The sequence below is a fragment of the Notothenia rossii genome (assembly GCF_949606895.1).
Source record: "Notothenia rossii genome assembly, chromosome: 6".
In the NCBI taxonomy this organism is placed as follows: Eukaryota; Metazoa; Chordata; class Actinopteri; order Perciformes; family Nototheniidae; genus Notothenia; species Notothenia rossii.
Genome location: NC_136909.1, coordinates 61,535,091 through 61,549,085, shown reverse-complemented (window position 1 = coordinate 61,549,085; position 13,995 = coordinate 61,535,091). Strand labels below are relative to the sequence as shown.

The window sequence follows — 13,995 nt, the reverse complement described above, 5'->3', positions numbered from 1 at the left end:
TTTGTTGATTTAACTGATTGCCATATTAACTATCTTTTGTATTAGAAGACCTGAATATACATCACTTTTAAAAGTCAATAAAAAGTTTTTAGCTTTTATTTTCCTGTTCAAAGATGAGAAGACCAATCAAAATCCCTCTGAAAACCTAACTTAGAGTGACGACTGGAAGAAGAGAGACAAAGCTATCTGCAGTCAGCTACTTATCAGCTATATAAGAGCCTTATTGTTACCTTCCAGAAGATAAAGACTAGTGTCCTTACTGCTGGGTGTGTTGTCTTTTTTCAAACAGATAGGTTAAATAAAGGTAGAGCTGATCTTAGTATGCAGTTTAAACTATAGCATAATTTAGTACAGAATCATGTTAAATCCTGTTACCTTGTTAAATGTGGCAGCATGGTCAGTGGCCCTATGTATCAAACTATGACCCTCCACATGACCCTGTAGCATCAGTTATGTACGTGCAGTGCTGCCCCTGGTGGCAGTAGTTATAGAGTGGTGCAGTGATGATGTATTTCTGTAGGCCAACCCTGAATTCTAAAAGCCAGCGGGATTTCTTTCCATTGGATTTTAGAATATTTCAGAAAACAAGTGTGTGGCAAACACACACTAATGAGCCTTAAACTTTTTGTCCGGCAGGATAATCTCCACATATTAACAATACCTTTATTTTAGTTGGAGCACAAATGCAATCGCCAGAAGTAAAAAGCTAACGTGCAATAAACGGCAAATTGATAATTGTATGACTCTTGTCCAGTGTGGCGACATTTCGTACAATCATTTCTCTCACACACATTTCAGCTTCAGGAGTTGAGGTTATTTACTTTACATTACATTTCATTTAGCTGACGCTTTTATCCAAAGCGACTTACAAATACCGATTACAGGGACATTCTCCCTGGAGTAACTAAGGGCTAAGTGCCTTACTCAAGGGCACACAAGTGGTGGTGTTCCTGGCGGGATTTGAACTCACAACCTTCCGATCTTCAGCCCACCTCACTATCCATTAGACCACCAAAATCCCCATTTACTGAGGTATTCTATGTCGTAGAACAAATTGGAAAATCTCATGAGCTAGTATAAACTACAGACCTTTTTTTGGGAATCTAACCAAATACTCATTCCAAACATTGACTTTGAGACAGTGAAACCAGGGAGAGCTAAAATGCTAACTCATTTCCGGGTTAAGGACTCATTTATGCACTTCTGTAAGAGGATGTCACAGTAGGTGGGTCAAACAAACACTACCAGGAACAGGAATTCGTTCATTATGACAACATACTTATTTTAAACTTAACATATTCCTAAAAATAACCGTATAGTTTTGTCTCATTGCTAACAACGTGTGGAAGTTTATCATACTACCATGCACATAAAACAATTGACACAAGAGAAGCCAACATTTCCTGACAATGCCTCCCTGTATGGATGGAGGTTGGGAGTGCCAGAGAGAGACCCCTCACCAAGTTGCATGAGAGGATACCCCCAGTACATCATGTACAGTCACCACACAGAGAGAGGAGAGGAGTGTGACGGAGAGGCAGAAGGGGGAGGTGAGAGAGTGTGTGAAAGGGAAGAAAGAGTGAATTGTGTGTTTGGCTAAGAGCCAGCGAGCAGCAGAGGTCATTTATATAACCACAGCGATGAAACATCCATAATTTAGCCCTTTTAAAGTGTGAACAAGACTGAGCACCATAAGTGGGACAGCATAGTAAAAGGAAAGGCATTTACTGCTAGAAGGCTGGGAAGACAATTCGACATCCTTTTTAAAACCATTACATTTTCATCTTACTTCTACACTTATTAGAACCAGTTTTCAAATAATTAATTGGAAAGGAGCTTCTTCATCCCGCTCTCTAGCCATCAAATCCTGAGGCACATTTCTGAAATTGGCCAGTTTAAATAAATGAGTTAACTTGACCTTAATGTCCTTTATGACCTTGGCTTTTACTTTGAAAATGCATTTGTAAATTGCTGCTAGAAGATCAAAGCCTGGTATGATCATGCATATTAGAGGTTAACAAGAATGACAGGTGTAAGTCACATATTCAAAGAGAAGGAGAAAAAAGGGCTCCATATGCATTGAATACCCTTCTATTCTCAACGCCCCCCTCTTTAACAAAAACTCCCTCACCCATTGCCATGGAAATGAGCCACAGGGAGAAAAGAGCCCATCATTATCATCACTGCCATTTCGGGCAATGAGCCCACCGTCCTTTATTACGGGGATATAGCTGTTTCCTTAGAGCACTCTCAACTTCACCATGGAAACCCTTACAGTCCGGGATAGGGGGTGTTTTATAATCACCCCCACCCCTTTTGCCTACACACACATCCATGTAGCAGTGGGAGGCTGTCACATTAAGGCCACTGCACAAGGGATACATCTTGACCTTATTAACTGCATGTGAATATATGTTTTAATAAATGTGAGAATGATCTCCCAATCATTGAAATGGTAGAACATGTTTTAATAGTTTCTATAGTGATGTTGCTGCTGCCATACTTCTCAGAGTTGAAGAATGATTTAATCAAAATTAACAACACGTTTGGTAACAGAGACAGGAGGAACTGCCATGGAGACCACAAGTGGCCCAAAAAGCCCAGTCTCTCATTACATTATAGGGGTGCACATAACTTTCTCAGTGAGGTACTCAGATGAGTACCTGGAGTCAGTGTTTGGTACTCCAACCTCTGGCTCCACTCAAACATATTTGACGAAGCCCTCTGTATCGCGATACGTCTGATCATGCATATTTTAAAGGTTCGGACAAAACATTTATTGAATGGAAACAAGCAGATAAAAAAAAAATGCCCCATCCCGGGTCCCTTTAATTAATATAAGTCCTCCTTCTCCCAATTAACAATACTGAGAGACACATTTTACTAGAGGTTAAGACAGGTACAACACAAGGACAGTTGATTAGATTAGACAACATTGAGGAAGAATCCTGATTATTCCGTCTGAACACAAGTGTTAATTCAGCTCATCAGGACCATTACTGCAGGGAAAGACCACGGTAAAGGTGAAGACAGGAAGAACAGCCAGCTCCATCTACAAACGTTTCTGAAATTGATTCAGTGGCTTCTGAAGAGAGCTATTTTGAGAAAGCATTTAACATAAAAAAAGCTATCCAACAACACCTGAAAAAAAAAAAGTGTGAAGTGTTTTTCTTATGTATATATATAAAAAAAAAAGCATTACTAATAATATTTGAAAAAAGCCAATGTTGTTTGGCATACCAAGCAGACAGAGCATGGATGGGAAGATAATTGGTCTCGCAATATTCTTTACACTTTCGTTTGAGCAGAGCCTGCTAAATTGAATTTAAATGAAGAAAAATTGTTGATACAGAAACTAAAGCAGTTCTTTGATAGCAGCAGAGTAATGTAACCGGAGAAGAGATGGATGGAGAGACGGAAGGGAAGTGTGAGTGCTGAAGGCGCACTGCCACGTGTTTGACTTATTGATTATGTGTGAAATCTCATCCACTCGACGTGGCTGGAAGGTGTGTAGCATTAGTTATTTATAGCAGGGCTTTCACACTCGGGAATGTTTTATCAATGTTGCATCCAATGGCTCTTTTTCTACTGTCAGTGCAGCTTAAACTCAGCATAGTCTAAATAAAACAATAGATAAAGTATAGACCTGTATTGGGAGATAAGGTGCCACTAAACATTGATGGTTACAACCCTGAGCCAACCATGACTTGCTGTGTTTTCTCTGTAACCCTAACCCTAATCCTAATCCACTAAAGTTAACACCAACACGCAATGTCCTTTTCAGTTTAGGTTGTTTTTAGTAATAGCATGATTGTTCAATATCACTAAACTTGAAGTAATGCCTCATTTCCATTGCTGGTTTGGCTCAACTCGACTAAACTAATGACTGTAGATCGTTCTCCTTTAGAGTAGGCAGGATTCTCAACTGATCACCATTGTGTGCCAGAAGAAATGGCTGATTTTTTAAAGGCTATTCGTGTCACACTGGTGGCGATTCTTTTTGACCAGTCAGTGGTCTGCAGTAGAATAACTTCACCTTTGAGTATCAGCTCATCTGGATCTGAATCTAGATACTGAGGTGGTACCAAAATAATTCTAGGTACAGGCTACAACTTTTGCTAATAGAAGACCAAAAATGGCGAGTCGAGTTCAGTAGAAACATGCAGTGTAAGAATTGGAGAGCTACAAGAATATGATGCCAATGATGAATGTCATTACAAATTAACATTAGCCAGATGGTGTATATTTTAAAAGCCATAGTTTTTATGGAGTATGCTTAAAACAAACCATGGTCTTCTCTACTTAAAAAAGTTCAGTCTAGACACCAGAAAGCGAATACCCTCTTACTTATTTTCAGTAGATTTAAGATCTAACGCCACAAAAAGCGATTGAGCATAATTTCTTCCCTCCTTCCAACCACCTTGCTAGTGCTATAGCTTGGCTTTACTCAGTACGCTTTTGAGATGGCAATTGCTGACAGACATGTCTTATCAAGCCATCCCAATTAAGCCAAGCTGACAACATATTTTCTACAATGATCCTCTAAAATTGTACTTTTTATTTTTGAACTTATTGAAATGTTCCCAGATTCAGAAATTGATCATTGCATTGGTTTTTCAAAAGAGGCAACATTTATTTTATCCTCGAGTGAGTACGACGGGTTGTGAAACACCATCATGTGTGTTTCAGATATAAAAAGAGAATTTTTTTTTCTTTTCTTATTTGGAATCCTCATAAATTCTAAGTAAATAGTGAAGGACCTTAATAGACTATTTTGTGGATCCAACAGTATTCTGCTCACAGTTGTGTCAGACATGTCGGCCTGAAGCCACCATTGATGTATTAACTGCCAGATGGTATAATAAGTAACTGAAGTGCATCAAAAGATCTCTGTACATGACTAAAATAAAGCCTGACAACATTGATCCTTTCCCTTTTAATGTCAATTGTTGCAATATCAAACTACAAATGTTATTACATCCTCCAGCACATATCGTTTTATAAAAAGAAACTGGAATGTGAGGCAGTTGTTTGAATACAGTTTTACAAGTCATTATATTGTTCAAGGGTGTTTCTGTATATTTTGCATTGGTAGAAGGTTGGTAATGTCTTACCCAGGCCCAGCAGGTTCACAGCTGGCTCTGCGCTCTCCTTTGGACTGCTTCGGTTCTCTGACTGCAGGCACAGACAAAGAGAAAGAGAAAGGTAAAAATAAATGGTCATATGTCTCAAGAACCTGACACACAAATCTAACAGTAGGATCCCGGTCAATGTCGCTTTAGTTTAAGGGTGTCCAGTACCCCCACCGACTGATATGTTGAGCAGCTGAGGAGCCCGTCAGTGTGAGAAATCACTCTCGGCTGTTCAGCTTAAGAAAATCAGTGCACAAGAAGACTTTACTTTAATTCGGCAGTTTATTTTTTATTTTCTAAAGGGACCTTGTTTGAACACAGTATATAACGCGGTATATTGATATGGTGAACAAGTCATCAAAAAGTCGCCCAAAGAGGTATTATTTTTGGAGTAATACTCCTGTCCGACCTACAGTATAAATGTAAGTCTACTATTGACACTCTTTACAACTTAACCCTTTAGGCTGTGTTTTGGTCTCTACCTCCTCAGGGTAGTATCAAGCAGTGTTACCAATTATTGCTTAGATGTGGTGGCGCCATAGTGTAATTTGTGTTATCACAATGACAGTGGCTCAAAACTTCACATTTTCGTATGAAATTCAACCATCTATTGTCATATGCTCATTTAAAAACTTGACAGAAATGTCCCTGTACAAAGAACCTGGAGCTTTTGGCGATGAAAGAGACTAGAAAGAGTATTAGTAAGTAGTCAGAAAGATTGACCATTTTAAATGCTTTCTTTAAGTAAATCAATTAGCTGACAGACAACAAAATCAGAACAACAACAATATTGAGTAATTCCCTTCTTCAAAGCTACAAAAATAAAAAGTGTTTGGTGATTACAACTATCAGTTATTTGTTAGTAATATACCGCCTGGGCAAGTATGGATTTAATGAGCAATAGGAGTTATTAAATTGAAAGAAAATGATTGGAGAAAAATGAAGGGGAAAAAAATGGAAGAAAAAGGAGGGAGTGAAAAACAGAAAGGAAGATATATAAATGAAGAAGTCAAAGAGTGGGAGAATTAGACAGGAGGATGAAGAGAGGATGGGGCAAGATAAAGAGAGACAAGTCTGGAGAGAAAAATGTGGTGAGAGAAACGAGGGCACAAAAGGTTAATACGTGGGCCGTGAGAGATGTACAACGCTGGTTACAAACAAAATTTCCCCGCAACAAAAGATCGATGGACCACATTAAATTGAATGTCGTTCCAATCCAAGGCAATGAAAACAATTACCGTGTCCACGCCTAATCAAGAATGCATTGGTTGCCTATTGATGTGTTGGGACTGCAGCACGAGTCGCAGCAGGAAGGTCGTTTATGTACAGCAGCAAAAACTTGGTTAGGGCTTTGCATTAAATAACTGATTTTATGAGATATTGTGTTTATTAAAACCAACCAACTACAAAAAGAAAGTTTTCTGACATCTTTAATATTTATAGAGATTTGCTGTGCATATATTCATCCTTAACCTTAAACCTTACGCTTCATATAAGATTAAAAGTGAAACGATCTTCAAATTAAATATGTGTGTATCCATAGAAAACCTGCAGCATTAAATATTGAAGAGCTCTTTCATGCTTTTGGGGGGTCTTCCCTTTCCTGTAGTGTGTTGTATATGTTTTAGTTCAGTGGTTCCCAACCTGGGGGGGCGCGCCCCCCTCGGGGGAGCGCCAAAGATCGCAGGGGGGGGCTCAGATGATTTGAGGCCAAATATCATATTTAGACTTTTTTTAATTTTTTTTACATATAATTGTAAAGCAATACATGATTGTCACTAAAAGCCTTGTCTCTACATTACAATAACATTTTAAAAATAATTGATTAATTAATTTGAATAACAATTCAAGTTAGTAGCTATTAAAGGCATAAAAAGACAGAAATGTATAATTCTTTCTTTAATACACTGAAAAAAAATATAAACGCAACACTTTTGTTTTTGCTCCCATTTTTCACGAGATGAACTCAAAGATCTAAAACATTTTCTATATACACAAAATAACCATTTCTCTCAAATATTGTTCACAAATCTGAAAAAATCTGTGATAGTGAGCACTTCTCCTTTGCCTAGATAATCCATCCCACCTCACAGGTGTGGCATATCAAGATGCTGATTAGACAGCATGATTATTGCACAGGTGTGCTGAAACGTGCAGTTTTGCTTTATTGGGGGGGACTGGGGGGGTCCGAAAACCAGCCAGTATCTGGTGTGAGGGTTAGGATCAGTGTTGGGCAAGTTACTTCCAAAATGTAATATATTACATATTACTTATTACTCTCTTTTGAAAGTAATAAGTTACATTACAATATTAATGTCTCTGAAATGTAATGAGTTACACTACTTTAGTTACCTTTTAGTTACTTTCACCAAAATAACCGCAAAAGAATAGCTCGGTATTTTAAATGCTAAAATGTAGTTTAGTGCAGCTCATTATGCATCCAGTGAAGGGCAATGTAGCATAACAACTGTGTAGGCCCTGAAGGCTACTAACAACTTGTATTACAGGGCTTAGTTGAATACTTGATTCTGATTGTAAATTCTTAACATGTGACACGTTGTTAATACAGCAGTACAGACCGCTGTCAAGGACTATAATGAAGGTTAACATATTGTAAATCAAGGCAAATATTATTTAAACCATGCTCATGGTTTGAAATGGCAAACATTGAAAGGCAAAAGTATTATTAAAACCATGAAGCCTACTACATCATCACCTTGGTCCCATCATATATACGATGGGAAGAGAATATTTACTGTGCTTGAAAACTGGTATCACATCATTATGTGAGGTTGACTTTGTGATCTGGACAACATTTCAGCTGCAACATCAGCTCGTTGATAATAAGCTTGGGATATGAGATATTTTTCTAGCCATTCGTGGTGAAGGCATCTGTGCTATTGTATGCATTATTTTTGACCCAACATTTCTACAGGCATGTCAGAATATGGTACTATTTTCACATGAATATTCTAGCCATTGTGTATTTTTATACCACAAGCTGCAAAATGACCGCCTTACCCCACTGTACAGGCGGGTAGTTGTTTAGATATACCTGGCACCTGCGGGCCGCAGAGGGGCGGCGTAGTTTCGGGCGACGAAGACTGCTGCTCCGGGGCCGGCGAGTCAGGCGGGAGTAAGCTAGTGTCCACAACGGAGGGTAACGTGATGTCCGCATCTGACCTGTTGCTACTGTCTGCAGTAGATGCAGTGTTGCTGGCGTTTAGTGATGGTTGCTTTAACCATTTTCGTATAAATGATTATCCACAGATCAGATGTGTGTCACTGCTGTGGAAGCACTTTGGAAATGATGCACGCGCAGCGGAGCAGGTCACGCGCACCTGACACAATTTGTTGTTTGTATTTTTCGCTACGTTCTCTTTTTTGAATGGTTGCATAACTTTCAACTTCCCCGAAGATCTCGACGCGAAGCCTGAAGGGTAAACACCAGGTTTACTAATCTACCCGCACAATTTGTCCGGTGTCGGAATGTCTCGCTATGTTAGTACATTCTTAAAAAACAAAACACCATTTAATTTCGGGTTAAAATGTTTTGTAACTGCGTTACTGAGCATTGTAACGGGTAATATATTACCCACATTTCATTACTTAGTTACAGCAAAAAGTAATATATTACTGTAACTCCGTTACTTTTGTAACGCGTTACACCCAACACTGGTTAGGATTAGGGTTAGGGTTAGGGTAATGTTGTGAATCGAGTGGCCTGTGTTCGTCGTCCATAACATACGCCTGTCCATACCATAACCCCAACACCACCATGGGCCACTCGATTCACAACATTACCCTAAACCTAACCCTAATCCTTAAGGGCGCAACTTCCAACAGGAGTCATTTGGGGGGGGCTCTTGGGAAAAAAGTTGGGAACCACTGTTTTAGTGAGTGTAAATGGTCTGCAAAGACTAACGTTTCTCTACCACACACTCCCTCCTGACTGAAATGCCTCATTTGCACTCCTTTGTTTACTTCCATATCACAGTAACACATTGTACATGACTGGCTAAGGGGCGGTACATCGTTTGACTAATCACAACAGAGCGGGTCAGCTAACCAATCAGAGCAGACTGGGCTCTGGTTTCAGACAGAGGGTGAAAAGAGGTGCTGCAGCACAGGCAGTATGAGAAAAATGAAGAACATTTTGAACATTAAAGCAGGGAAACATGTCAGTGTAAGGCACAAAATACAATTATGTACCTGAAAATGAGCATAATAGTGCCCCTTTAATGACCAATTCTCAAACAAAAACATATATGTGTCATTTTCAACCAAACTCATATTGGTCCAACCACAATAAGCAATTCTCCTCAGAAAAGCTCACACTTCTGTTAAGCGTCGTGCTGAGAGAGAGCGGCCCGAAATACATTCCTTGGTATGCCAGTCCTTTGATTACAAACCTTTTAGACCATGCACAGTGTAACACAATTGAGATCTTGCAATACTACAACCCCCACAGCTGCTTTCATACAGAGAAGAAACAATTAGAAAAATCCCAAATGTCACTCAGCGTAACAAGCTTAAATTCCCGCTGTATGTTAAGAAAGATTTGGACAGACATGCTGCCAATATTATTCTTGAGACGCTTGGAGACGTGTTGGGTTTTCCATTAGTTATCTGGGATGACATCAAGTGATGCGGCTGACAGGCAGCTTGCGGCAGACTGTGATTGGGTGTCAGGGTCAGTTGATTTTGAAAAGGAGAGGAAGTGGAATTGGAATGGAGGCCAACAATCAATAACCACAACCCCCCACCACACAAGAGGTGAATAGAGTCTTTGGCAATGAAGGTGATGCCAGTTTGAATAAAAGTCACAAAGAAAACAAACCTGTCGATGTCCGCTGTCACTCTAGATCTAGTCAAACATACACGAGACAAAGCCATCAGCCAACAGCTGTCACATTGGACTACTGAAACCAAGACAAAATGGTTGTCTCTTTTTATCTTCTTTTACTATACAAAATCAACAGCAGTTAATTAGCAACAAAGTGATGAATGATAAATTCCATTTACGGCTAATTGAGTACAACCCCTACTATACTCATACCCTTTTCATTCTGGGCATTTTTTGGCTATACTGTAACTCAATAAATCATATTCCAATCAGGACAATTTCACACAAATATGTATTTGGATGAAATTATGAGGTGAAGTCATTTTGGACAGACATGGATATAACAATGCAACTTGTCAAGTCTTTGGAGGTTTAATTATAATATCATTATCTTAAACTAAAACTAATGCAAATTAAACTAAAAACTTTCTCTCAGTGTTCCACATAAAAGCCTACAAAAAAGGGGATATTTTGACGTTTAAGATGCTGTTAGGCTTTTAATGTGAAACACATGGAACCCCCCAGGTGAATGGGAGAATTATGTGCAAAAAGTGAACACTTGCCTGATAAAGTAAAAAATCACTTTATAAATCCAGTGTTTTTACTCTACATTTAAATGCCATTCCTGCACAGACATTTCACATTATATGTCTTCCAGATAACAACATGCATCATCCCAAGGTCACTAATGAACAAGCTTAAATGAGAACAACATTTCTGTAAAAAGATAAACAAGGCCACATGTTGTTGAGAATGATGGGCACTAGGCAACAACATCACTGCAGGGATCTTGCAGATTCATTGCAAGCTAACAAGATATGTGTAAGTGCCACAGTGTAAAATATCAAGTTTGAGACAAGCTACAGTGTAAATAGAACAAAACAATTGCAACAAACCTGCCACAACCAATAATCTATGACTAAAAAGTATGATTAATGACAACTGGCTTTGACTGAAAAAATATGATTTTTAACATTTTTCAACCCTCATTCGAAACAGCCAAAACATGCAGTGTCAACTCTTAAATGTGTTTAAATATTATATTTGGGCCAGTTTAGCCTTTATATTGAGTAGATATATTTGATTTATTTGCTTGCATGAAGATGTCTTTCGTTGAACTGATCTAACACGGAAAGAACAGGATATGGACATGATTATAGTGGGACCCATTCCAGAGGATATTGAGAAAACCTGGATTATATATTTTGGACTATTTTTCTGGCTGGAACTGTTAAATGCATTCACACACGATGGACTTACTGATAAACAGATCATTCAGTATACTGTATTGTTTTTGCTGCATTTAAAGAGATTGTTTTGTGGTATGTTTGAGAGTGTGGATGTAACTAAGTTTAAATGAGATGTATTGCAATCTTAAAAGGGGTCATGTGATCTATACCTGATATTGTGATCGCTGTACCCTTTGTAGGTGTAGGGCACAGACCATTCCAATTAACTGTCTCCCCAGCAATTAAGGGCCCGTGTACACATAGCGCCTTTTTCTGTCAGAAAGGCGTGGAACTGGGGAACGTCCGTCCCAATGCTCTTTAATTGTTTCTATGACAACGACAACGTATCACTTCCATTATACAACAAACTGGCATGAATTTTATAATCTGTTAGTGCTAATATACTTTTTTTCTGACACCGTTTTTTCACTACCAGAAGATGCCAGCTCTCATACTATGTATAATTGAGCTTGACTAATATATTTCAGAATCTGGGGAGCACTGCATCAACAACTATTTCTGCACAAAGGATAACACCTGGTACAAAGACAATCCTCCACCAAGACACTCAGCCTTAAACAACACAGAAACCAACTGTCCTCCCTAACCCGTATGAGAGGCAGATGAAACAAACGTCTTATCCTCTGAGGAGAGGCAGAGCGAGGTGATAAAACAAAAAACTAAAACAACACTTACAGAGGGAGACTGGAAACAAATAGAGTGGAAGGTGAGATGATGACTGCAAATTGGAAAGCAGGCAGAGTGGGAGACAGAGTTAGGGAGAAATACAGAGGACAGGAAACAGAGGAGAGTAGAATGATGTCAAAAAAACCTGAAGATGATTGAGAGAGACAGAAAACAGATGAGTACAGACGGTACAGCTGACAGGCCGGTCTGTCAGGGCAGCAGAGGAGGAGGAGAGCAGTACTACTGTACAACTCTTTCTATAGATGATATACAATACTCAGTAAATACATATTTTATTGTTATTTATATTCTATTCATAAGTCTTCTTTCTATTTATGATGATAATAAAAGGAAAGAAAAAAGATATCAATCTGAATATCTATTTGATCTATTCTTTTATTGGACATGGCTACCTAAACTTTGTATGTTCATGTAAATAGTTGAATCTATTTTTTGTTAACTTAAAACATTTTGTTTATGTGATTTAGGGAAGTTATACAATCCTTATACAAACTCTTATTGTTACTGTGTTGCAAAGTGCAAACGCTGATACGTTAAGCTACTGGTGATAAAGAAATGAAATAAAGAAATATGTTTATATAAATGTATGTATTTTGTATCTTTTGTTATTGGACATTTTTACATTAACTTGTTTTATGTTTATGTAAATATTTTTATTCTATTTATTTTTTATTCTATAATGGAGCCAAACTTAATAAAACCTTATATTAAAATATTATCCTTCTTGCAATTTGAATATTGCAATAGTCCATATCGTGATTTCAACAACAATGTGAGATTCATGTTCATGAAAGTGTGAATATATGATTGCAATAATTGGTAGTTGTTGTTTTTGACAGCAGTAGTAGAGTGGCTAAAGATTACAGCAGTACAATCGTACCTTATTACAGTACATACAGTACATAAGTACTGTGGTGCATGTAGTAGCTGCTGGAAGCGTGGGACCTTACGATCACAGCGAAAGAGAAAATAAAACTGACTATGGCTGGATGAGCAGGTGAGGCCGAAGACAGACCGGTGCAGTGAAGGAAAGAGGAAGAGAGAGAGGTGTTTACCGGGGAGGAAGGGGAAATAAGGAGGTCAAACTGCCAGGAGAGGAAAAATAGTGAGGAGGCATTTTGGGGGAAAGAAGAGGATGTGAAGCGATGGGGAAGGAAGAGCAGAGGAAGCAGAGAAGACAAATAGGATACAAAGAAATGGATGGTGAATTAAGTGAAATGTGTTGAAAATGCATATCAATACAATACTGTAGACCCCTGCTCTACTCGACAAAGTCCCTGTGTGTGTGTGTGTGTGTGTGTGTGTGTGTGTGTGTGTGTGTGTGTGTGTGTGTGTGTGTGTGTGTGTGTGTGTGTGTGTGTGTGTGTGTGTGTGTGTGTGTGTGTGTGTGTGTGTGTGTGTGTGGCACTGCAGTAAGTTGGAGTCTGTTTAGTGTGCCTGGCTGCTGCAGTTCTGCACCATTCGACACAATCTGTCACTCAGCTGGTGGCCTGACACTGTCACAAAACGTGACACACACACACACACACACACACACACACACACACACACACACACACACACACACACACACACACACACACACACACACACACACACACACACACACAATAAATAAACACTGAGAGGTAAAAGCCACTTAAATGTAAAAGCAACAACCCTCACAAATTTGGGTAATGCATGCAATCTTACGCAAACAACCCCAAAACACACACATACACTATGAATTTATGCATCCACAGAGACACAAACACACACACTCGAGTGTTTGAGGAAGGTCACGGTTTGGTCTTACAGCTGATGCGTGACGGTGCTGTTCAGGGAAAGAATACCTAATCAAATCAAAATACACACACACATACCAATTTAAAAAGGGCGTTTGTCGGTTGTTTTCAGAAGTGAATCTTATTTGTTGCTTAAGTGGCAGCCGGCTTCATGTGAGAATTTTCTTGGTAGATTTAGAGAACACACAGAAGTGCAGCTGCTTTGATTCAGGGAACACACCCGATGCCCAACTTGTCTAGAGGACACACGTTACAAACTGGATTTGATGTGCACACAAACACTCTCAAAATAATTC

At 38.9% G+C, this 13,995-nt stretch overlaps 1 protein-coding gene across 4 annotated transcripts in view; it reads right to left on the bottom strand.

Moving 5' to 3' along the window:
• Nucleotides 1-13,995, bottom strand: part of LOC307045374 (stromal membrane-associated protein 1-like) — a 204,905-nt gene that overhangs the window by 29,364 nt on the left and 161,546 nt on the right. For all 4 annotated transcript variants that reach the window (XM_079691000.1, XM_079690999.1, XM_079691001.1 and 1 more), the window contains one exon: nucleotides 5,115-5,175. In XM_079691000.1, the coding sequence (XP_079547126.1) occupies nucleotides 5,115-5,175 (61 nt within the window). The remainder of the gene's footprint in view (nucleotides 1-5,114; nucleotides 5,176-13,995) is intronic.